The 22,953-nt window shown below is 44.4% G+C and overlaps 1 protein-coding gene across 3 annotated transcripts; it reads right to left on the minus strand.

The window, feature by feature from the left end:
* Window positions 1-2,258: 2,258 nt before the first annotated feature.
* Window positions 2,259-22,611, minus strand: LOC311113104 (uncharacterized protein). Of its 3 annotated transcripts, XM_084156241.1 has the most exons (8): window positions 22,411-22,611; window positions 12,483-12,633; window positions 11,915-12,119; window positions 10,841-10,968; window positions 9,195-10,177; window positions 8,629-8,691; window positions 7,846-7,917; window positions 2,259-7,661 (listed from the first exon to the last, which is right to left on the minus strand). In XM_084156241.1, the coding sequence occupies exons 2-8, from the start codon at window positions 12,624-12,626 to the stop codon at window positions 7,295-7,297; spliced, it is 1,962 nt and encodes a 653-aa protein (XP_084012367.1). In that variant the 5' UTR covers window positions 12,627-12,633; window positions 22,411-22,611; the 3' UTR covers window positions 2,259-7,294. The 3 variants fall into 3 exon arrangements, with proteins under 3 accessions (XP_084012367.1, XP_084012368.1, XP_084012369.1); XM_084156242.1 differs by lacking the exon at window positions 8,629-8,691 and having other exon boundaries at window positions 22,411-22,609; XM_084156243.1 differs by lacking the exons at window positions 7,846-7,917; window positions 8,629-8,691 and having other exon boundaries at window positions 22,411-22,610.
* Between the last annotated feature and the right edge of the window lie 342 nt (window positions 22,612-22,953).

Consider the following 22,953-nt stretch of genomic DNA (forward strand, 5'->3'; position numbering starts at 1 on the left):
CACGTTTCCACTGCTCCACAGTCCAATGGCGGCAAGCTTTACACCACTCCAGCCGACGTTTGGCATTGCACATGGTGATCTTAGGCTTGTGTGTGGCTGCTCGCCATGGAAACCCATATCATGAAGCTCCCGACAAACAGTTCTTGTGCTGACGTTGCTTCCAGAGGCAGTTTGGAACTCGGTAGTGAGTGTTGCAACCGAGGACAGACGATTTTTATGCGCTTCAGCACTCGGCAGTCCCGTTCTGTGAGCTTGTGTGGCCTACCACTTCGCAGCTGAGCCATTGTTGCTCCTTGACGTTTCCACTTCACAATAACAGCACTTACAGTTAGCCGGGGCAGCTCTAGCAGGGCAGAAATTTCACGAACTGACTTGTTGGAAAGGTGGCATCCTATGACGGTGCCACATTGAAAGGCCATTCTACTGGCAGTGTTTTCCTATGGAGAATGCATGGCGGTGTGCTCGATTTTATACACCTATCAGCAACGGGTGTGGCTGAAATAGCCAAATCCACTAATTTGAAGGGATGTCCACATACTTTTATATATATACTGTATGTGAAAATGTTGCGTTTCTATGTTTTGTAGTAAAAAAGATAGAGGAAGATAAGTGTTCCTAATGACGTCAACCAATTAGTGTACAATCAGGAGGCAATGCCTACTCATAATTGGTTAAAATCACGATGCACACCGATGACGTCAAATCTTCCTCCGTCATTTTCGCACCATTTTCACTTAATGTTGACGTTGGGGTGGTGCTCGAGATGATGAATATGAAGTTTAACATTTCTACTGCAGAGTTAGGATGTCCCAAGGATCCCGTTTAGACGTCCCCGTCTCTCAGGCTCTATACCCCTCAAACCGACTCCAATGATAAACAACACAGACCTCAGATAACTTGAATGTCCATACAGCTACATCTTATCCTAAAGATACAGGTGTGTCATTATGAATCATACAAACACATCAGTGTATCTTAAGATGTAGGAAGATATAATTTTGAATCGAGCAAACTGACTGGGATAGGCTTATTCCATCCTTTTTCTCCTCGGGGACCCCCAGCCGTGATATGTATTTTCCAAGTATACATAGCCACATAACAGGTTGACATAACAAGGCCTATATAAAGTGCTGTGACTCTTAAGGTAGAAATTAAAGAACGGGGGAGAAGGCAGTTGACTTCTCAATATGTGGCTGATACACCATTTAAGTAAATGTCACCAGGCTAAACAGTATGATACATTAAAACAAAGTGATTTAGGCCTACAGTATAACATAGAAAATGTGAGAAATATCACAAAAATGTAATTAAATGGCATATATCACTGCCTATAAAAAGTGTTTTGCTAAAAGCTTTTAAAATGAGCCTTATTAGCCTAATTATGATTAAAGAGAGAATAAAGCATGAAGTTTATTTCAAAAACTCATTTATTTGGGACTGCCATGCAGACGGTACAGTGCCTCAAGACATAAGCAATGCCAGGAGAAAGGGAATATACATCATAGTAAATTGGGTTATTAATTAGTCATAATACATTTTGGGCAACATTTTCATGGTACAAAATCGTTTAAATCTGTGCAAAGAATACAGTAGAACTCATAATCTGGCAGTGTGATTTAATTTGACACTTCTTCAGCAATGTGTTTTATAAAAAGGCCACTGTTGATTCCTTGCTCAGTATACTAAACTAGTTTAGTAACTTTTCTATTACCCACATTGAAGAAAAATATCAAATTAAACCACACTGCCGGATTATAATGAGTTTAGGGTACTTATTTTCACAGATGTGAAACATTTTGCACCGTGAATACGTCCCCCTCCGTTAAGCATGCTGATTCTTTTAGTTCTTCCTGTAAATGTGCTTAAAGTAACAAATGACTCAACATCGATCCATTGCAAAACACCACCTCAACAATCCAGTTTGGTGTACAAAGATGCTCTTTCTCCCTAAAAAATGTATCCTCCAACACCAAGAGAAACCAGATCACTCAGAGTAAGATCATAGGTATTAGATAACAATAAGAGCTAGCACTACATTAAGTTGCCTTAATACTGTAGTAAATCTAAATATAGATCCTTCCCTAACCACATGTAATCACACCATTACACTGTAACTACACTTGACTGGGCCCAGATTCTTAATTAAGTCAACTTAGTTACAGTGTAGATACAAGTAAGTTCTTGCCTGTGAGAATATAATAGTCGATGTGACTAGGTAGCATTTGGGCAACAATGTTATTAAGTGTGACCAACAGTAGACTTGGTGTCTACCCAGGGGGCAAAACTGTGGCCCAATTCCAATTCTGTCCCCTCTCCTTGAAGTGTGCACTCGTTCACTCCATGAGGGTTGAACAAGTGCACACTTCAGGGAACAGGGGTGAGCGTCGGAATTGAGCTTCTGTGTGTGAGGCAGCATTGATGGCTTCCCTGTCCTGTGCTGTGCAGAGGGAGAGAGCCGGAGAGGAGCAGTGGAGAGAGGAAGCAGCCATGTGGTTGTCAGTCAGGGTGAGCCAAAAGGGAACCTTCATGGCTGGCTACATTTACTCAAGCACTAGAGAGTCAGACTGCACACATCCAAGTGTGACAGTGAGAGGGGACTGTGTGGGAAAGACCACCACATCCTGGTCATGGAGGTTGAAGGATCAGTTACATTTCTATTTTGTGGGGACTGCCGCTGAACCTTAAGGGGATTTGTATAGATTACCCTCATATAAAATGTATTAAAATGGTCTTTCAAGTTCTTTTGGAAACAAACACAGGCATAACATTGTTTTTTAAGAAGGATATTGACCAAAATGCATCAAAAACCATCTAGTGCAGCGGTAGACCAGTGTTTATTACTTTCTTGTAGGGACCCCCATGGTTAGGATAGAAGGGTTAGGGAACAGGGATGGATCAGAGCTGGAGATCCCTACATTACCAACTCACCTTCCTTCCATCCATCTTTCCTTTCCTTCATAAGACAGAGAGGCGGAGACCAAACCCTCTCCCAGTCTCGTCTCTGCCCCCCACCGGCAACGAACCACTCAGCTGTTCTACCACATGCCGGACAACTCAGATGAGTGTGTGTGTGTTCAACCATCTCAACAGGAGACTCAGATATCCACATTGCAACCCACAGGTACAGCCGGTCGGTGTAGCTGCCTTGAGAGGAGAGAAACAGTCCCCATACCAAAGAAGTCCTATAGGAGTCCTGAGATTGCAGTGAATCTGCAGGTAGTTGGGCCCTTATTGGACGTTTTTGATAGGGCGAGAGGGCCATAGGGAACTCTGTGTTAAAAAGCATATTACAAATGTTATCCTCCAGAGCAAGGTCAGTTTATGGGATTTAATTAGATACGTTTGACATGAGTCATTCAACTGCAAGGAGGAGGTGGTGGTGAATAGTGATTAAACTCCCATACACAGCCATGGCAAACCCAGGATCACAGTATTAGCAAAGCAAAAAAAACTCTCGCCCTACAAAGTCTGATGAGTTTATACTCCGTCCAGCCGAGTGACCCCATTAGGCCACCATACACGGTGTCCATTGTCATTCACTAGGTCTCTATGGTTACAGCCATAGCCAGGGGTGGGTGTGGCCAGTTGGGGGCTGCTGATCCACAGAGCCCAGCCTAGATCCAAGATGGCGGCAGGCGGCGGCGGCAGCAAGCTGTGTACGGCGGACAGGCGCAGAGGGGGATGGGTTGGGGGGGAGGGGCGGCGAATACGGCGGCGTAGGAGTCACTAGCGGGGGCGGGGGGATCCACATGTACCAAGCCTCAAAACACCAATGACATCACACACACACACTCTCTTAGACACATACATTCAGTGACACACACATACGCGGTCTCTCGCTCTCAAACATGTACAGTCAGTCACACACATACAGTTCCACACGCGGTCTCTTGCTCTCAGACACACATCAGCACGACAGAGTGACTGACATCTGTAGGTGCTGCATGGTGAGAGACAGGAGAAGTCACTGGAAGTCTGGTAGAAGACATCACAGCGTGAGCAGTGACCCCAAAAGAAGCCCCCCGGGCAATGTCAACGCAGGTGTGAGGGGGAGCTACGGAGGGGGAAGGGTGGGTGATGGTGGACGAGGAGGGGGGAGGAGGGGTGTTTCGGTCAAGGCACAGTCAGAGATGGACGGGCGGGGACAGTGCTTTGTTTCATTACCTTGGTGGAGAAGATTGTGTTCCCACTTCCCATTTGCCCGTGCGACGTTTATTGTCTTCCCCCTCTCACCTCACACCTGCTGGGTGGTGTCCGGTGGCCGGGACCTATTTCAGTTGGAATAGTTAGTCAGTATGTCAGGGGCTTTGGACAGAGAGCAGAGTGACATGCACGTCTAGCACAACAGAGACAGACACATGGTGTTGGTGGTGTGGTTGTTGGATAGGAGCAGACACATAGCACCCCCCCACAGATCAAAATGCCACAGTCATTCTATCTGTGTGCCTCTCCCCAGGTCTCAGATGTGTGTGTGTGTGTGTGTTTGTCCACCCATTGTTAAAACAAGGAGTCATCTGCAAGCGAGTAGTGCGCTCCCCTCTGCTCAACATTGAATCTGCAATTAAAATGTCATGAAATTTACACTAGTTTGGCACAAAGTGGAAATCAAAAAGATCAGAGGTCACGGAAGCTGTTTTCAGATATGAGCGCATGGTAACAGCATGGTAACACAGTAGATGCCTTGTTGATGTACCAGTGAGGGGTTGTGTCCCAATGATCTCTTCCTCCTGAAGTGTACACTCGTTTACTACTTCCCACATATCTTAAAAACATTTAGTAGAGGCTAGAACCCTCAAACTCAACTCCGGACCCCAAAGCCTGATTTAGATCTGGGACACCAGGTGGGTCCAATGAATTATCAGGTAGAACAGAAAGCCAGCAGGCTCCAGACCTCACAGGGTAAGAGTTGAAAACCCATGGCCTAGAAGGAGTTTGCACCATCAAACTCCCTCATTTCAGTCATTTCCTCTCGCAACAGTAAAGGGAAGTGAACAAGTGCACATTTGAGGAGAAAATATATATGATTGGCACGAACCCAGGGTCTGTCTGACTGTGCTGTAGGCCTAGAGTTTGGTTGAAGCTGGAGAGAGGAGTGCCGACCCCAGACCAGACTTACCCCATCCACGAGGCAGACTAGGGGGGGCGCACACACAGACGCTACTCCTCCTTTTCTCTGCCACCCTGGTCCCCAGTCATATGGGTCTGGTCATTACAACAAGGAAGGAGAGACGGGAAGGAGGAGTGAAAAAGACGAAAAAAGACGTAGAAACAAGGATGGAGAAATACATCCGAAACGCACTTTTTTTCTTTTCCTCACTGTAGTCAGAAACATTCTTTATTTTTTAAATGGTGTGTATGTGTAGTATACATACTAAAAAGCATGCCGGTTTTCTTTTTGTTAAAAAAAAGCTACATTTTAAATAGTTCTAAAAATACGTTCAGAAACAAGGCAAGCAACAAGCATAACAAGAAAGGGTGTTTTTTTCTGATCGTAGAGATCCCACAGATGAAACTGTGTGTGTGAGAGAGAGATTATATGCAAGATAAAATACTAAATCATTAAAATCACAGGGAGAAGAGGAGGAAGGACACAGCGGGGTACGGGGGTAGTGAGTCGTCTTACAACAGGGTGCAAGGATACGTCGGAACAGGGCGACTGAAAGATACTGCTCCATCTCTCATCATCGGTGCGAACGTTACTGCACCACGGAAAAATCATCACGTCACATTATCCTAACCTTTTCCCCTCCATCGCAGATTAAAAAGATTGACATGTGTAAGTAAAAAAGCACTTCAAAAAGGAGACCTTCCCTCCACTATATGCACTTCACACAAAGCTTAGGCACAACGTTAAAGGACAATTCCACCCAAAAACTATCTTTTGGTATTTGTTTCATTAGTCCATTGTTGACATAGTCTCAAAATGTTTTACTTGTCAGCAATCACGCTTTCAAGATATGTAACTTTCAAAATATAGAAATCATCCCTGTACGATGCATTTTGCGTCATATGATGCAGCGTTTTGAAAGTTACATATCTTGAAAACTTGGGACTATGTCAACAATGGACTAAAGAAACAAATACCAAAAGAGAGTTTGTGGGTGGAGTTTTCCTTTAACCTCATTGAAACTCATGATTCTCTAGCAAGTCTAAAAAGTTGAGTTATAAATCCATAAAATAATTCATACTTGATCTGAGGGGTTAGAATGTACTCTTCATCGACCCGACAACCACTTACATAAAAAAAAAAAACTAAACTAACTAATACTTTAAAAGGCCTCTCAAAATACACTGATGCAGTAAGACTCTAGTAGTACAGTGCATAGAAATCTTTGTCCCTAAAATGTATCATTCTTCTCCAAACTATTGACCAGGGATGGGTCAATTCCATTTTAATTCAGGAAGTAAATTTACTGAATTTAATTGAAATGGAATGGACTCCAACCCTGCAACTGACACTGACTGATAAACTGTATGGATAGAAGGCAGACCATTCATATTATAACCAGCTAATCTCACTGCTCTCATTGTCAGAGGGAGGTATAGATTGAATATTACACCCTCTATTGTTTCAGTGGTGAGCACTGCGTTTAATTTGGGTTACCCAGCTAAGGTATAGACAGAGTAAAAGAGGGCAGAAATGCAGCAGTGTCTTTCAGTGTTCTGGTTACAGCGGTGTGAGGGATGGAGGGGGTTGGGTAGGTAGAAGGTAGTTCCATATAGTACAGTGTGCCTATGCTCCTCGAGTCTCCCAGGGGTGAGCTAATGAGGGAACAAGGCAGCATGTGTGGGAGTGTGTGCATTACATTGTAACAACAGAAAGCCAACATCGCTCTCCCACACACACACACACACACACGCACCACAGTCCCGACGCACACAAGACACACAGGCCCCTCCAACCCTGGAGCTACGCAACACACCACAGTGCAGACAGTAAAATAATCAGTTGTGATATTTTGACCTCATCTCTATATTGAAGGCATTGAGAGAATGACTATCTATTACTGGCACCTGTCTACCATTGAAAGAGTCAGTAGCTAGAAAAGCCAACATTGTGGTGGTAGGAAGACAGCAAGTCTTGCCTTCTTTAACTGCACTGTTAGTGTGGTACCAGGACCAAGGTGGGGTTGGGTTCTTACTGCAGTCAATGGACGGCTCCTAAACTCCAAACACACTCACACACAAATCCCCACACACACACAGATATCCACAGAAACACACAGCCGCTGAGAGGAAGGAGGGGTACGAGGGTGGTATACGGTGGTAGGCGGGGAGGAAACAGAGGAGGCGACTATCTGAAGGGGGGCTCAGGCGTGTGAAGGGAGAGTTCGGGGGCTCGGCGGAGGACGGCCTCCTTGCGGTTCGGTGGCGGCGGCAGCGGCGGCTCATACACTCTGGGCGCTGCCACCATGGCGGCGGCCACGGCGGAGGCAGGCACCACTGGCCTGAGGGCGGCGTCCAGCGCCGTGACGTGGGCCGGCTGGCCGTGGTGGTGGGCGTGGCCCGCCAGGGCGTGGGCTGGGATGGCAGCTATGGCGTGGTGGTTGGGAGGTGGGTAGGCGTACTGGAGCTGTTGGAGTTGCTGGTACTGTTGAAGTTGCTGGTACTGCTGGAGTTGCTGGTACTGCTGGTACTGCTGGTAGTACTCTGCATAGTACCTGGGGAGATAGGGAATGAGAAGGAGAGAAGGGGGAGGGAGGGAGGAAAGAGGGGAGGGAGACAGACAAACAAGAGTTTCGGATGATCTACTAGGGATTGTATATTACAGTCTTTTACACACAAAAAATCGAGTGGGGGTACAGAGAGCCTTTCGGGGGGCGGTAGGTAGGGTAGATAGCGTACTGTAACTGCTGGAGCTGCTGGTGCTGTTGGTGCTGTTGGTGGTAGTACTCAGCATACTGTTGGTACTGCTCTCTAAGATACACACGGAGGGAGGGAGGGGGAAAGATAGAGCGTTTTAGATCATCTACCAGTAGGGAATTGTAGTCTTTTCAAACAAACCATAGACTTTCATTGACTATTAGGGAACTGGAGTCTTTTCACACAAAGGCATCTACTATCATTGACTGTTATGGATTTGGAGTCTTTTCACACAAAGGCATCGACTATCATTGACTATTAGGGAATTGTAGCCTTTTAACACAAAGGTGTCGACTAGTTGGAAACTGTAGTCTTTCCACACAAACAGCCTTTCAGAAAGAGCGTTTTTAGATCATCTACTGGGGAATTGTAGTCTTTGCACACAAAGAACAGGCTTTCAGACAATGTACATGGGGTTAAGAGAGTCTCTGATGGCAATGAAAGATAATGTCTTGAGCAATTCAGTTCCTGTAAGTATGTCCACTACCACTCCTGAAGTCTGAACATCAGACAGAGGGTCACGTAGTGCAAAGGAAGAGAGGGTGTAGTGCATTGGGGAGGGTCAGAGAGGATTCAATACTGAGAGATCTGGGTTAAGTGCTCCTAAAACCATTGGGGCGAACCCTAACTTCCACTGAAGTCAAAGTTTCACTTAGCCATGCACTGATGTAAATGGAAGACTAAGTGAAAATCCGACTTAAAGTGGAATTTCTCGACTTAAAAGAAGATTTGACTTGAAGTGGAAATTAGGATTGGCCTAATTACTGTAACTGCTGGAGCTGCTGGTACTGTTGTTGGTAGTGTTCAGCGTACTGTTGGCACTGCTCTCTAAGATACACACGGAGGGAGGGAGGAAGGGAGGGGGACAGATAGAGCGATTTAGATCATCTACCAGTAGGGAATTGTAGTCTTTTCACACAAACAGGTTTTCAGAAAATGTACAAGAGGTAAAGCGAGTCTTTGATGACAATGAAGGATAATGTACTGAGCAATTCAGTTCCAATAAGTATGTCCACTACCACTCCTGAAGTCTGTGGAAGGTTTGTAGTGAGACAGGGTAATGTAGTGAGAAGAGAGTGTGTAGGGTGTAGTGCATTGGGGAGGGTAGAAGAGGCTTCAATAAAGCGATCAGGGTTAAGGGCTCCTAAAAGCATTGGGGCGAATACTAACTTCTACTTAAGTCACATTTTCACTCAGTCCTGCACTGATGATGGGAGACTAAGTGAAAATTCAACTTAGTGGACTTTCTCGACTGGAAATTTGGTGTAAAGTTAACTAAATTGTGAAGGGTCAAAGAGGGTTTGATAAGAAGAAGAAGAAAGTGGTAGTACCTAGCCATGGGGTCCTCTCCAGCCTCCGCTGCTTCCTCTGCAGCTCGCCCAGCAGGGGTGGGGAGCAGCGGCCGGCGCTGCTTGGGGGCTCTCTGGTACATGAAGGGCTTCATGACGGGGTCAGGCAGCAGGGACCCCGCAGAGCGCCTCAGGGGACTCCGGTCCCTCTCTCCAGACTTTGCCGCTTGTGCCGCCGCCACCGCCGCCGCGTTCTGCTGCTCGGCCAGAACCTGCTGTCCCTGGGCGAAGTAGTGCTGCACCCTCGCTGCCTCAAAGATGGCCGCCGACGGGTCCGCCGATGCGCTCATGGCGGCACCCATCCCCATGTGGCCGTAGGCATGCTGGGCGCCCCCATAGAGTGCCGGCGCCATGGCGTAGGCCTGGTTGACTGCAGCAGCGGCCGCAGGCATCTCTACGCCAGGTGCTGCCAGGTAGATGGCCCCCGGGTGGTGGTGGTTAGCCATGGCGTGTGCGTAGACCGGTGTGGAGTAGGCAGCGGCGGACGCTGCAGCGGGGCTGGCAGCAATCTGACTGAGCTGACCGTAGAGGGCGGCGTGGCTGGGGTTCATGGAGCTGGCGTACACCTGCGTGGCGCCCGCCTGCGTCAACGCTGCCGCCTGATTGGCTGCCTGGACTCCATAGAGCTGATTGGCCACGTTAGCGCCGTAGACCTGCGTCGCCAGGGCACCATACACCGCCTGGTTGACAGGGTTACCTTCCGCCCGCGTGCCGGTGGTGAGGCCGGTCAACGCCGCGTAGGTGGGGTCAAAGGTCGAGGTGTTGTAGACAGAGTTGTGGACACTTTGCTGGACCTGGAGGGGGAGGCCGGCTGCGGCAGCGGCGGCTGCAGCTAGCACAGCCGCCTGGCTCTGGTACTGTTCCAGAGAGGGCTTCCCTACAGGGCACTCCCCGGCGTAGTGGCCCTGCTTCCCACAGCTTACACAGGGGATCTTCCCCGTCGGGGTCTGCTTGGAGGGCTGCACCTGTATGGATACGAAGACAGACACCATTTGTTAGCTAGCTTCAGGAACTGTCTTTACTAAGAGACAACTGCATCTAGCCTATAACTCAGAGCATTATAGGTACTGTAGTGGTTCTCAAACGTCCGGGACCCCCGGACGTTTCACAATTTAGTTGTAGCCCTAAACTAACTCACATGATTCACCTAGTCAGGGCTTGATGATTAGTTGACAAGTTGAATCAGGTGTGCTAGCTGTGGAAGTTAAAATCCATGGAATGGCTGGGGGACTCTGAGGAGAGTTTTGAGAAGCACTGCTGTAGTACGCCATGCTACACCTTCACCATCATAGAACTGGATATACAAGACAGGGCAGTATGGGTAATATAGTACACAGAAATATAATCACTAGAACAGGCATCACCCCTCAGACCACAGCAATTTGACGGTCCTCCCATCACAGGCCAATTATGTGGTCCTCTGTAGCTCAGCTGGTAGAGCACGGCGCTTGTAACGCCAAGGTAGTGGGTTCGATCCCCGGGACCACCCATACACAAAAAAATAATCTATGCACGCATGACTGTAAGTCGCTTTGGATAAAAGCGTCTGCTAAATGGCATATTACTATTACTAATTAACTTGAATGGGGGGGGGTCTATTTCTATGTCAGTGCATTGTGCTACAGCACCTTGGAGAGCTCGACGGAGAGCGGGCGTCCCTTGAAGGAGGTGCCGTGGAGGGCCTCGATGGCCTGTAGAGCCTCCTCCTTGTTCTCCATGTGCACGAAGGCGTAGCCTGCAGAAGAGGAGAGCCTGGCTGTCATTGAGCGCAGGGACACCAGTTAGAACCACACACACACACCTTAACGCTCTATACACACACTTTTCTTACTGCTCTATACAACTACACACAAACCTTACCTGATTGTTATTAAAGTTGTATAATGACAAAGCCCCAAACAACTAAGAATACCTTGGATCTTTACTCTTTCAACTAGCCATCACCGGTATGCAGTGCAATGAAATAGGTGGTGGTGCTCATTTTGGGTGCTGGTACCCTGTCATATATTAAAGCCAATAGCCTGTTCTATAAGAAGTGCAGTACTTCAGCGGTAGAGAATTAGGTGTCTGTACTCCGTACCGGACGACACCAGCCGGCCCACTTCAAGCACTGGTACGCCATAATGTACTGTAAGCTCCGCGGTGAGACTTCCTCTAGGTACAGATCTAGGATAAGTTTCCCGTCCCCCAATCCTAACCATTAAAACACACATATGTTTTATTGTCACATTCACCAGATAGGTGCAGTGAAATGTGTTGTTTTACAGGGTCAGCCATAGTAGTACGGAGCCCCTGGAGCAAATTTGGGTTAAGTGCCTTGCTCAAAGACAGATTTTTCACCTTGTTGGCTTGAGTATACGAACCAGCAACCTTTCGGTTACTGGCCCAACGATCTAGCCGCTAGGCTACCTGCCGCCCTAGTAGTGGGGGAAATGCAAACTCACCCAAGATCAACATCTAGGGTCAACTTCACCCTTCGCCGTACTGAGCAATCTCTCCCTTCACCCTCGTGAGCACCATAATAATAATGTTACTATTTGGTGGGTGCTTATATTTGTCCTATTTTACACATGTACAAGTGTGTGTTATGCATGTGTGAAGTGGAAATGTGTTTATTGCATATCCCAAATCCCCCTGAGACACCCTCGTAGGGCTACTCCCTTCTCATGGAGTACCCCTCAATGAGAAGGAGCGTGGCTCACCTTTGACTTTGTCGCACTCCAGCACTTTACCAAAGGTCTGGAAGAGCTCCTGGAGGTCCTCGGTGGTGCACATGCCCGACAGGTTCCCCACAAACACCTTGGTGGAGTGGAGCGGTCTGCCACGGGACTCCTCCACCACTAGGTTCCTCCCCCGGAACTCCCTGCCGTTCAGCTCCCTGATGGCCCGCTCCGCAGAACCCTCACCCTGGGAGTAGATTATATTAGATTAGAAAAATTAATTAATTTAAAAAATTATAAGACATTAATTTAGATTAGGAAACTTTAACGTGAGGAAAACTCAATGATGAAATACATTTTGTACCATATGGACTCGTACACACAAAAACAAACACTATTTAAAAACAACCAACAAACAGTTCTGTAGTGCAATCCTCATCAGGGATTTTAAAGAATAGGATTGGTTGGTGTAAACATTGTCTAGAAGGCGTTTAGATCATTGTTAAATCCATGACGAAGAGTGTGCAAGTGTACAAGTGTACACTTCAGGAGAAGTGAAGAGAATTGGGACTCAGACCTTAGCCCTCCCTATGGGATATCTACAGCCTACCTGTAGGTGTACGAAGGCGAACTGTCGGAGGACGCTGCAGCTGACCACCTGGCCGTACGACTCAAAGATGGCGGAAAGCTCCTCCTGGGTGGTGTCTAGAGCCAGGTTGCCCACGAAGAGCTTCACCGTGTTGCTCTTGTCCATGGTGGAGCTGTGGTGGGAAATGCACAGATACAGGCAGACGCAGACCAGACAGATAGACACAGGCAGACGGGGGACACAAGGGAGAGAGAGAGAGCAGACAAGTGAACATACTGTAAAATACAAAACATTCTGAACTTGCACTTGTCCACGACGCTGGAAACACCAAGAACCAACCAGTCTAAGAGACACTTACAGGGGAGAAAGCAAGAGCTGACAAGATGAATGACGAGACCATAGGAGAAAGGGGGAAGGAAGTATGTGTCAAGAAAATATTTGACAATTGACTACCATGCAAAGTAACAACATTGAAGACACCATAGAAACTTGGTTATGAAGCCTTACTAGCCTATTCTATTATCATGCAACAAGTTGACCTCTGACCTTACTTCTTACAGGTCAAGAAGCACTAGGCTACCCTGCAGGTTTATCACAACATAGCCAGTTGCTATGCTAGCTGTAAATCAAAAAGCACAACATGTATAGAATACTGAAAATGCTATACATAGTAGCCTTTCCGCTGAGATCAGATCAAGTTTCAAGTTGTATTAGTCGTATATACACATGGTATACACCGTCCAACGAAATGTTAATATTTACATCACTAAACCGACTTCAGTTGAGGCATCACTGGGGAGGGAAAAGCTATTGTTTTCTAATGACCCAGCACAAGACAAAGTTTTTTTTTAAATGCTTTAACCATTGGGCAGTGTCGCCATGTTCGCGATTGAATTCCAGTAAATTGGGCTATTTTGAAAACGATACGACTGGACGACATATACAATGATAAGGCACAGGGTGCCTTCATCCGTTCAAATCGATTGAGAAAGGTGGAAAAAACATATTTTTGAGAAAAGTAGGCAGACTCGGAATAGTATTTCATCCATTTATGCAAATGACACTATCTGATGATCTTGAAGTGATTCATTTACATTTACATTTTAGTCATTTAGCAGACGCTCTTATCCAGAGCGACTTACAGTTAGTGAGTGCATACATAATTTATTTAATTTTTCATACCCCCCGTGGGAATCGAAACCACAACCCCATGCTCTACCAACTGAGCTACATCCCTGCCGGCCATTCCCTCCCCTACCCTGGACGACACTGGGCCAATTGTGTGCCGCTCCATGTGTCTCCCGGTCGCGACCGGCTACGACAGAGCCTGGATTTGAACCAGGATCTCTAGTGGCACAGCTAGCACTGCAATGCAGTGCCTTAGACCACTGCGCCACTCGGGAGGTCATAAGGAAATACACTCTTTCTACAGTACACTGTATCAATCTCATCTTTCGGTAGGCGACTTGGATTCTTTTTTTGATTCAGTTAATAACTCTGTTAAGCCTATAGAAGAAAGGTTTAAGCAACTCTGTGATTCTGATATTGATATTACTGAGTTGGACCAAGGCATTAAACAAATGCCTATAGGTAAATCTCCTGGACCGAACGGCCTGACTCCTAAATTCTATCGACATTTTTGGCCTTATATTAGAGATATATTACTGCTTTCGGTCTACTAAGTGTGTGTTGCCAATGCTAACTTACCTCCTTCTTTGAGACAGGGACTAATAGTTATTATACCCAAACCAAAGAAGGACTCTCTTTACTTGGACAATTGGAGACCAATCACGTTGTTGGCAACTGACTATAAGTTACTAGCCCATGTCTATGCCAATAGGCTGAAAAAAGCCCTTGATGATATAAATCAGTGAAACTCAACTGAAAGCCTTCATTAAAGGAAGGAGTATTCATAACCATATATGATTGGTGTTAGATATTTTAGATTACAGTAAGTTCATAGAAGAAGACTCCAGCCACCTAGTCATAGACTCCAGCCACCCTAGTCATTGACTGTTCTCTCTGCTACCGCACGGCAAGCGGTACCGGAGAGCCAAGTCTAGGTCCAAGAGGCTTCTAAACAGCTTCTACCCCCAAGCCATAAGACTCCTGAACATCTAATCAAATGGCTACCCAGACTATTTGCATTGCCCCCACCCCCTCTTTTACACTGCTGCTACTCTCTGTTTATTATCTATGCATAGTCACTTTAATAACTCTACCCTACATGTACATATTACCCCAATTACCTCGACTAACCGGTGCCCCTGCACATTGACTCGGTACCGGTACCCCTGTATATAGCCTCGCTATTGTTATTTTACTACTGCTCTTTAATAAAAAAAAATTGGGGGGGGGGGGGGGGGGGGTTGTATTCTTTCTTTAAATGGCATTGTTGGTTAAGGGCTTGTAAGTAAGCATTTCACTGTAAGGTTCACTGTAAGCTGTTGTATTCAGCGCATGTTACAAATACAATTTTATTTGATATTATTTTCTGATTTTTTTTTTAAGGCTTTGACACTTTAGAGCACAACTTTTTATTTAGAACTCTCTACTTTTGGGTTCGGGGATAATTTCTGTAAAGTGATAAGGATGATGTATAATGATACTAGCATTTCGGAGGCTATGAGTAATGGAACATCCCCTCGTTTCTCTATTGCTAGAGGAATTAGACAGGGTTGTCCAATCTCCTCTTACAGTGAGGGAAAAAAGTATTTGATCCCCTGCTGATTTTGTACGTTTGCCCACTGACAAAGAAATGATCAGTCTATAATTTTAATGGTAGGTTTATTTGAACAGTGAGAGACAGAATAACAACAAAAAAATCCAGAAAAACGCATGTCAGAAATGTTATAAATTGATTTGCATTTTAATGAGGGAAATAAGTATTTGACCCCCTCTCAAATCAGAAAGATTTCTGGCTCCCAGGTGTCTTTTATACAGGTAACGAGCTGAGATTTGGAGCACACTCTTAAAGGGAGTGCTCCTAATCTCAGCTCGTTACCTGTATAAAAGACACCTGTCCACAGAAGCAATCAATCAATCAGATTCCAAACTCTCCACCATGGCCATGACCAAAGAGCTCTCCAAGGATGTCAGGGACAAGATTGCAGACCTACACAAGGCTGGAATGGGCTACAAGACCATCGCCAAGCAGCTTGGTGAGAAGGTGACAACAGTTGGTGCGATTATTCGCAAATGGAAGAAACACAAAAGAACTGTCAATCTCCCTCGACCTGGGGCTCCATGCAAGTTCTCACCTCGTGGAGTTGCAATGATCATGAGAACTTTGAGGAATAAGCCCAGAACTACACGGGAGGATATAGTCAATGATCTCAAGGCAGCTGGGACCATAGTCACCAAGAAAACAATTGGTAACACACTACGCCGTGAAGGACTGAAATCCTGCAGCGCCCGCAAGGTCCACCTGCTCAAGAAAGCACATATACAGGGCCGTCTGAAGTTTGCCAATGAACATCTGAATGATTCAGAGGAGAACTGGGTGAAAGTGTTGTGGTCTGATGAGACCAAAATGGAGCTCTTTGGCATCAACTCAACTCGCCGTGTTTGGAGGAGGAAGAATGCTGCCTATGACCCCAAGAACACCATCCCCACCGTCAAACATGGGAGGTGGAAACATTATGCTTTGGGGGTGTTTTTCTGCTAAGGGGACAGGACAACTTCACCGCATCAAAGGGATGATGGACAGGGCCATGTACCGTCAAATCTTGGGTGAGAACCTCCTTCCCTCAGCCAGGGCATTGAAAATGGCTCGTGGATGGGTATTCCAGCATGACAATGACCCAAAACACACAGCCAAGGAAACAAAGGAGTGGCTCAAGAAGAAGCACATTAAGGTCCTGGAGTGGCCTAGCCAGTCTCCAGACCTTAATCCCATAGAAAATCTGTGGAGGGAGCTGAAGGTTCGAGTTGCCAAACGTCAGCCTCGAAACCTTAATGACTTGGAGAAGATCTGCAAAGAGTGGAACAAAATCCCTCCTGAGATGTGTACAACAAACCTGGTGGCCAACTACAAGAAAGGTCTGACCACTGTGATTGCCAACAAGGGTTTTGCCACCAAGTACTAAGTCATGTTTTGCAGAGGGGTCAAATACTTATTTCCCTCATTAATATACAAATCAATTTATAACATTTTTGACATGCGTTTTTCTGGATTTTGTTGTTGTTATTCTGTCTCTCACTGTTCAAATAAACCTACCATTAAAATGATAGACTGATCATGACTTTGTCAGTGGGCAAACATACAAAATCAGCAGGGGATCAAATACTTTTTTCCCAACATTTATTTTAGCAACAGATTTACTAGCCGTATTTCTTAACAAATCTGAGAATTAAAAATGTTAAAAGTATTTTTGGTAAAGATATAAATATATTCCTATTCCTTTGGCTATTGACAGAATCAAGAAATGTTCTATGGCCTCTGGGTTGACTCTCAACCTTAACAAATGTGATCTCGTGCAAATTCATTGTTGTGACTCAGTCAACATTGCCTCCATCCCTGCTAAAAAGGAAGTTAAATATTTAGGAATTGTTATCACTAAAAACGTTTCAGATAGAGAATCTTTAAACATTGATAGTATAATTAATTCCATAAGAGTTTCTTAAAGTCAGTGGCTGCAACGTAATTTCTCAATTTTGGGTCGTATTCTTTTGTCCAAGGCTGATGATTTATCTAGAATCATTTACCCAAGTCAGTCGCTTTTTATTTATTCTAATAACATCAAAAAAGTTAATTCTGTTATATGAAGATTTATTTGGAGGAATAAAATGCATTATATTCAGAAATCTCAATTAGTGAAAGACTTTGATCATGGAGGTATAGAGGCTATTGATTGTGAGTCGTTAGTGGGTACTTTTAGAATGAAATGGTTAAAATTATGTCTGTCTAATCCTACCTCTGTGGTATCATATCCCTAACTGTCTGTTTAATAAACTTGGTGGACTTGAATTCCTAATAAAAGTGATTTTGACCCTCCAAAATTACCTGTGAAATTGCAGCAAATTTTATTTTTCTGGAAAATAATATTCAAGCACAATTCCCCGCCCCCCCCATAAAACAGTGATTTGGCATAATAGAGTTATTAAAATTAATAGGAAATCCATTTTCAAAGGCCTTTGGTTTAACAAGGGTATTAAGTTTGTATGTGATTTGTTAGACAACACAGGGGAGTTTCTGCCGTTTGAGGAGTTCATTGGTAAATTTCAGGTTAATATTACTCAGAGAGAATATAATAAGGTTTGCAAAGCAATTCCACTTCCTTTACTTGGACTTATTAAGACACTTGTATTATATATATTCCCACTTTTCCAAGATTACAAATTAATGACTTGAACTTTTGAATAAAAAAATTAAAGAAACTCATTTTAAAATATTTTCTCCCATCTACCCTGTTAATGATTTCTTGCACAAAAGGTTCAATATATATACACAGTGGGGGAAAAAGTATTTAGTCAGCCACCAATTGTGCAAGTTCTCCCACTTAAAAAGATGAGAGAGCCCTGTAATTTTCATCATAGGTACACATCAATGAGGTCCTCTGTAGCTCAGCTGGTAGAGCACGTCGCTTGTAACGCCAAGGTAGTGGGTTCGATCCCCGGGACCACCCATACACAAAAAATGTATGCACGCATGACTGTAAGTCGCTTTGGATAAAAGCGTCTGCTAAATGGCATATTATTATTATTATTATCAACTATGACAGACAAATTGAGGAAAAAAAATAAAAAAAATCACATTGTAGGATTTGTAATGAATTGATTTGCAAATTATGGTGGAAAATAAGTATTTGGTCACCTACAAACAAGCAAGATTTCTGGCTCTCACAGACCTGTAACTTCTTCTTTAAGAGGCTCCTCTGTCCTCCACTCGTTACCTGTATTAATGGCACCTGTTTGAACTTGTTATCAGTATAAAAGACACCTGTCCACAACCTCAAACAGTCACACTCCAAACTCCACTATGGCCAAGACCAAAGAGCTGTCAAAGGACACCAGAAACAACATTGTAGACCTGCACCAGGCTGGGAAGACTGAATCTGCAATAGGTAAGCAGCTTGGTTTGAAGAAATCAACTGTGGGAGCAATTATTAGGAAATGGAAGACATACAAGACCACTGATAATCTCCCTCGATCTGGGGCTCCACGCAAGAGCTCACACCGTGGGGTCAAAATGATCACAAGAACGGTGAGCAAAAATCCCAGAACCACACGGGGGGACCTAGTGAATGACCTGCAGAGAGCTGGGACCAAAGTAACAAAGCCTACCATCAGTAACACACTACGCCGCCAGGGACTCAAATCCTGCAGTGCCAGACGTGTCCCCCTGCTTAAGCCAGTACATGTCCAGGCCCGTCTGAAGTTTGCTAGAGTGCATTTGGATGATCCAGAAGAGGATTGGGAGAATGTCATATGGTCAGATGAAACCAAAATAGAACTTTTTGGTAAAAACTCAACTCGTCGTGTTTGGAGGACAAAGAATGCTGAGTTGCATCCAAAGAACACCATACCTACTGTGAAGCATGGGGGTGGAAACATCATGCTTTGGGGCTGTTTTTCTGCAAAGGGACCAGGACGACTGATCCGTGTAAAGGAAAGAATGAATGGGGCCATGTATCGTGAGATTTTGAGTGAAAACCTCCTTCCATCAGCAAGGGCATTGAATATTAAACGTGGCTGGGTCTTTCAGCATGACAATGATCCCAAACACACCACCCGGGCAACGAAGGAGTGGGTTCGTAAGAAGCATTTCAAGGTCCTGGAGTGGCCTAGCCAGTCTCCAGATCTCAACCCCATAGAAAATCTTTGGAGGGAGTTGAAAGTCCGTGTTGCCCAGCGACAGCCCCAAAACAGCACTGCTCTAGAGGAGATCTGCATGGAGGAATGGGCCAAAATACCAGCAACAGTGTGTGAAAACCTTGTGAAGACATACAGAAAACGTTTGACCTGTGTCATTGCCAACAAAGGGTATATAACAAAGTATTGAGAAACTTTTGTTATTGACCAAATACTTTTTTTCCACCATAATTTGCAAATAAATTCATAAAAAATCCTACAATGTGATTTTCTGGAAAAAAAATTCTCATTTTGTCTGTCATAGTTGACGTGTACCTATGATGAAAATTACAGGCCTCTCTCATCTTTTTAAGTGGGAGAACTTGCACAATTGGTGGCTGACTAAATAATTTTTTCCCCCACTGTATATATATTTCACTGTGACCTGCTGCTGCTGACTATCAGGCAGTGAGCAGGCTGTTACTGAGTGAGTGAATTAATGAATGGTGGAGATGGGGAGGGCCGGAGGGGTGTGAGCGCGTTGAGATCGCTGGTTGACGAGAGTGCTGCAGCAGAGGCAGCTGAGTCACCGCGACAAAGCAGCACACGCGCACGTCGTAACAACTTTTGACTAGTTGTAGGTAGGCTATTTAGATCCGTCATTATGGAGACACCCTTTTTCCATAAAACATATTAACGTGCTACAACTGATAGAACGGCGACAACGCATTGGAAAATAGTATCAAGCGAAGGGTTTTACGCATGCTCAGTTCTAGGGTCTGCAGCGCTGCGCGAGTGGACATTTTAAATGGAAGTTATGGAACTCTCTCGCATGCTTGTGTTATGGGGAAAATTCCACAATTAAAAATTACATTAATTGTGGAGAATGATTGGCTGCATTTTCATCTGTTGGCCATCAAATAGGCTATTAACTTCTATGCCATTGCAGGCTACTGTTGCCTACCATTTGATACAATAAATATATATTGAAATTATGATATCAAGCCATAAGACTCCTGAACAGCTAATCATGGCTACCCGGACTACTTGCACCCCCACCCCATCTTTTTACGCTGCTGCTACTCTGTTAATTATTTATGCATAGTCACTTTAACTCTACCCACATGTACATATTACCTCAACTAGCTGGTGCCCCCGCACATTGACTCTGCACCGGTACCCCACTGTATATATAGCCTCCATACTGTTATTTTATTTTACTTCTGCTCTTTTTTTCTCAACACTTTTTTGTTGTTGTTTTATTTTACTTTTTTATTAAGAAATAAATGCATTGTTGGTTAAGGGCTGTAAGTAAGCGGGTGTCTACACCCGTTGTATTCGGCGCATGTGGCAAATAAAATTTGATTTGATCACTGGAGTCATTGCAAATCAATGTGCCACTTGTGTAGCCTACCTGGAGCTGGCAAACGAATGTAATAAATAACCTATAATTCAGTGTGTTGTTGTAGCCTTGTGCTATATGCAATTATTAATGGCCATGTTTAGTTAATTCAATTGGAAAATTATCAATTGTGATCATGGTCACAGCTCTATCGCAAATGTATCATTCTCCACATTTAATGTCAGTTTCATTGTGGACTTTTACCTGAAATTAGATGTTGGCCTATCAGGGGCTATAGGTTACCTGCATCTAGCTCAGCAAACCATGGCAAAGTTGAATTGCAATTATAAACCCAGATTTTAGTCAGTAGCCTATGCCTATTGAAATAACAAGTAAATCTCACAAATAGGCCATTTATAACGGTTTGTAATCTTAACATCTGGAACATAATAACAGCACAATTGCCAGAAAATAGCCTAACATTCATTTTTTTAAATGTTCATCCATGCGTTTCTTGCACAGAGATTTCGAGATTCTCTGTCCAACTTTCATCACTCAAAACTCTCCTGTCGGATTTATCTAGTTATGCACATGCGCAAACAGGATTTTTTTACAATTATAAAGAGGGTGGTTTGAGCCCTGAATGCTGATTGGTTGAAAGCCATGGTATATCAGATGTGTACCAGCGGAATGACAAAAACATACTTTTTACTGTTCTAATTACATTGGTAACCAGTTTATAATAGTAATAAGGCACCTCAGGGGTTTGTGGTATATGGCCAATATACCACGGCTAAGGGCTGTTCTTTGTGGTATATGGCCAATATACCACGGCTAAAGGCTATGTCCTAAGCACAGCCCTTAGCCATGGTATATTGGCCATATACCACACCTCCTCTGGCCTTATCGCTTAATTATAGAAGTCAAAACAAGTTAAATAACATCCATTTATGGGAAATGATCTGGAGAGTTTAATCAGGGCGATGTATCTTTTCTCTTGCTACATATTCTTAAACTGGCAATAATTATTTTTTTGATGGAAAACCAAATTCAGCTTCTTAGCCTACGTCGTACAAAAAAATACGTCGATATTCCTTCTTAATTCGCACGATAACCTTATGGAAAAGGGTTTATTGGATAAATATAGTAACTTCCCCCCTGTTGTGAAAAACATTTTTGGGCTTGTTTTCAGGCCTTGTGGGCGGGTTTTCAGAGGTCATGGGCTACACATTTTAGCTTGACCTGGCACCCCTGCCATTGGGAATCTCCCGATCGACCACGATGTTACAGATATGTAACGAAAATGTGGTTCGGGTTTATATGATTTGCCAATTCACTGCTAAGACTGTTGATATACGACATATGTTTTCTTAAAAATTACCCATATGGACTGGAGAGGATGCTTAGGTTTTGGTTGGTGTGACCGAAACTGAACAAACCTCGCGGCGAAAATGTGATCAGACGATTTACCTAAGTAGCTGGAAATGGGTTTTCGATGCCATTGTTTTGTTATCATCAATCCAATCTAGACAAACAGTACACGAATTGTATCGGATGAATGGTGGAAATATTGCAAAACAATGTTACATTGGAAATGTTACAGTCACAGCATTTTTCCGCACTGGAACGGATACATTGCACGAGAGCGAAAATGTCTTCAATGGAACGACAATACGCTTTCGTGTTTCGTGCCATTGGTTCTTACACTGACAACGAATAAAACCTAATATTTCTACGAATCGTTATTTGGTGTATTTTTCATCTTTAGTAAAGAAATCGAATGAAAGAGGTACATAAATCTACCATCTTACTTACCCAAGCAGTGCCGTGTTTCAAAATGGTAGCGCCTGCTTCCGTTTTTTAGAAGGACGGGCATTCTTCACCAATGGGGAAGTCAGAGGGTTGCGGGCTGCCACACCAAAATGCTGATTCTTCACAATCACCTTATTACATTTTCGAACAGATAGGCTAGGCTATTAAAAAGTGGCTTTACAACATGCTTCGACATAACAAAAGTCAGTCATTCATCAATTCATAGACAGGTTTCACCATAGTCCAAAGGGCAACTGGTGCCTTTTATTGCAAATTTCATTTCACTGAGAAAAGTTGATGAATAACTTTCCTACACTTGAGAAAAAACCAATCACTTACAACACTAGCTACAAAGATTTTGATATAATCATGATTCAAGTCATGAAAAGTGCTACATTTTAGTCATTTAGCAGAAGCTCTTATCCAGAGCGACCCACAGGAGCAACTCGGGTTAAGTGCCCCACTCAAGGGCACATCAACAGACTCTTCACCTAGTGAGGTCGGGGACCCAAACCATCGACCCTCGGTTACTGGCCCAACCTGCCG

Source organism: Coregonus lavaretus (genome assembly GCF_964263955.1).
Source record: "Coregonus lavaretus genome assembly, chromosome: 39".
In the NCBI taxonomy this organism is placed as follows: Eukaryota; Metazoa; Chordata; class Actinopteri; order Salmoniformes; family Salmonidae; genus Coregonus; species Coregonus lavaretus.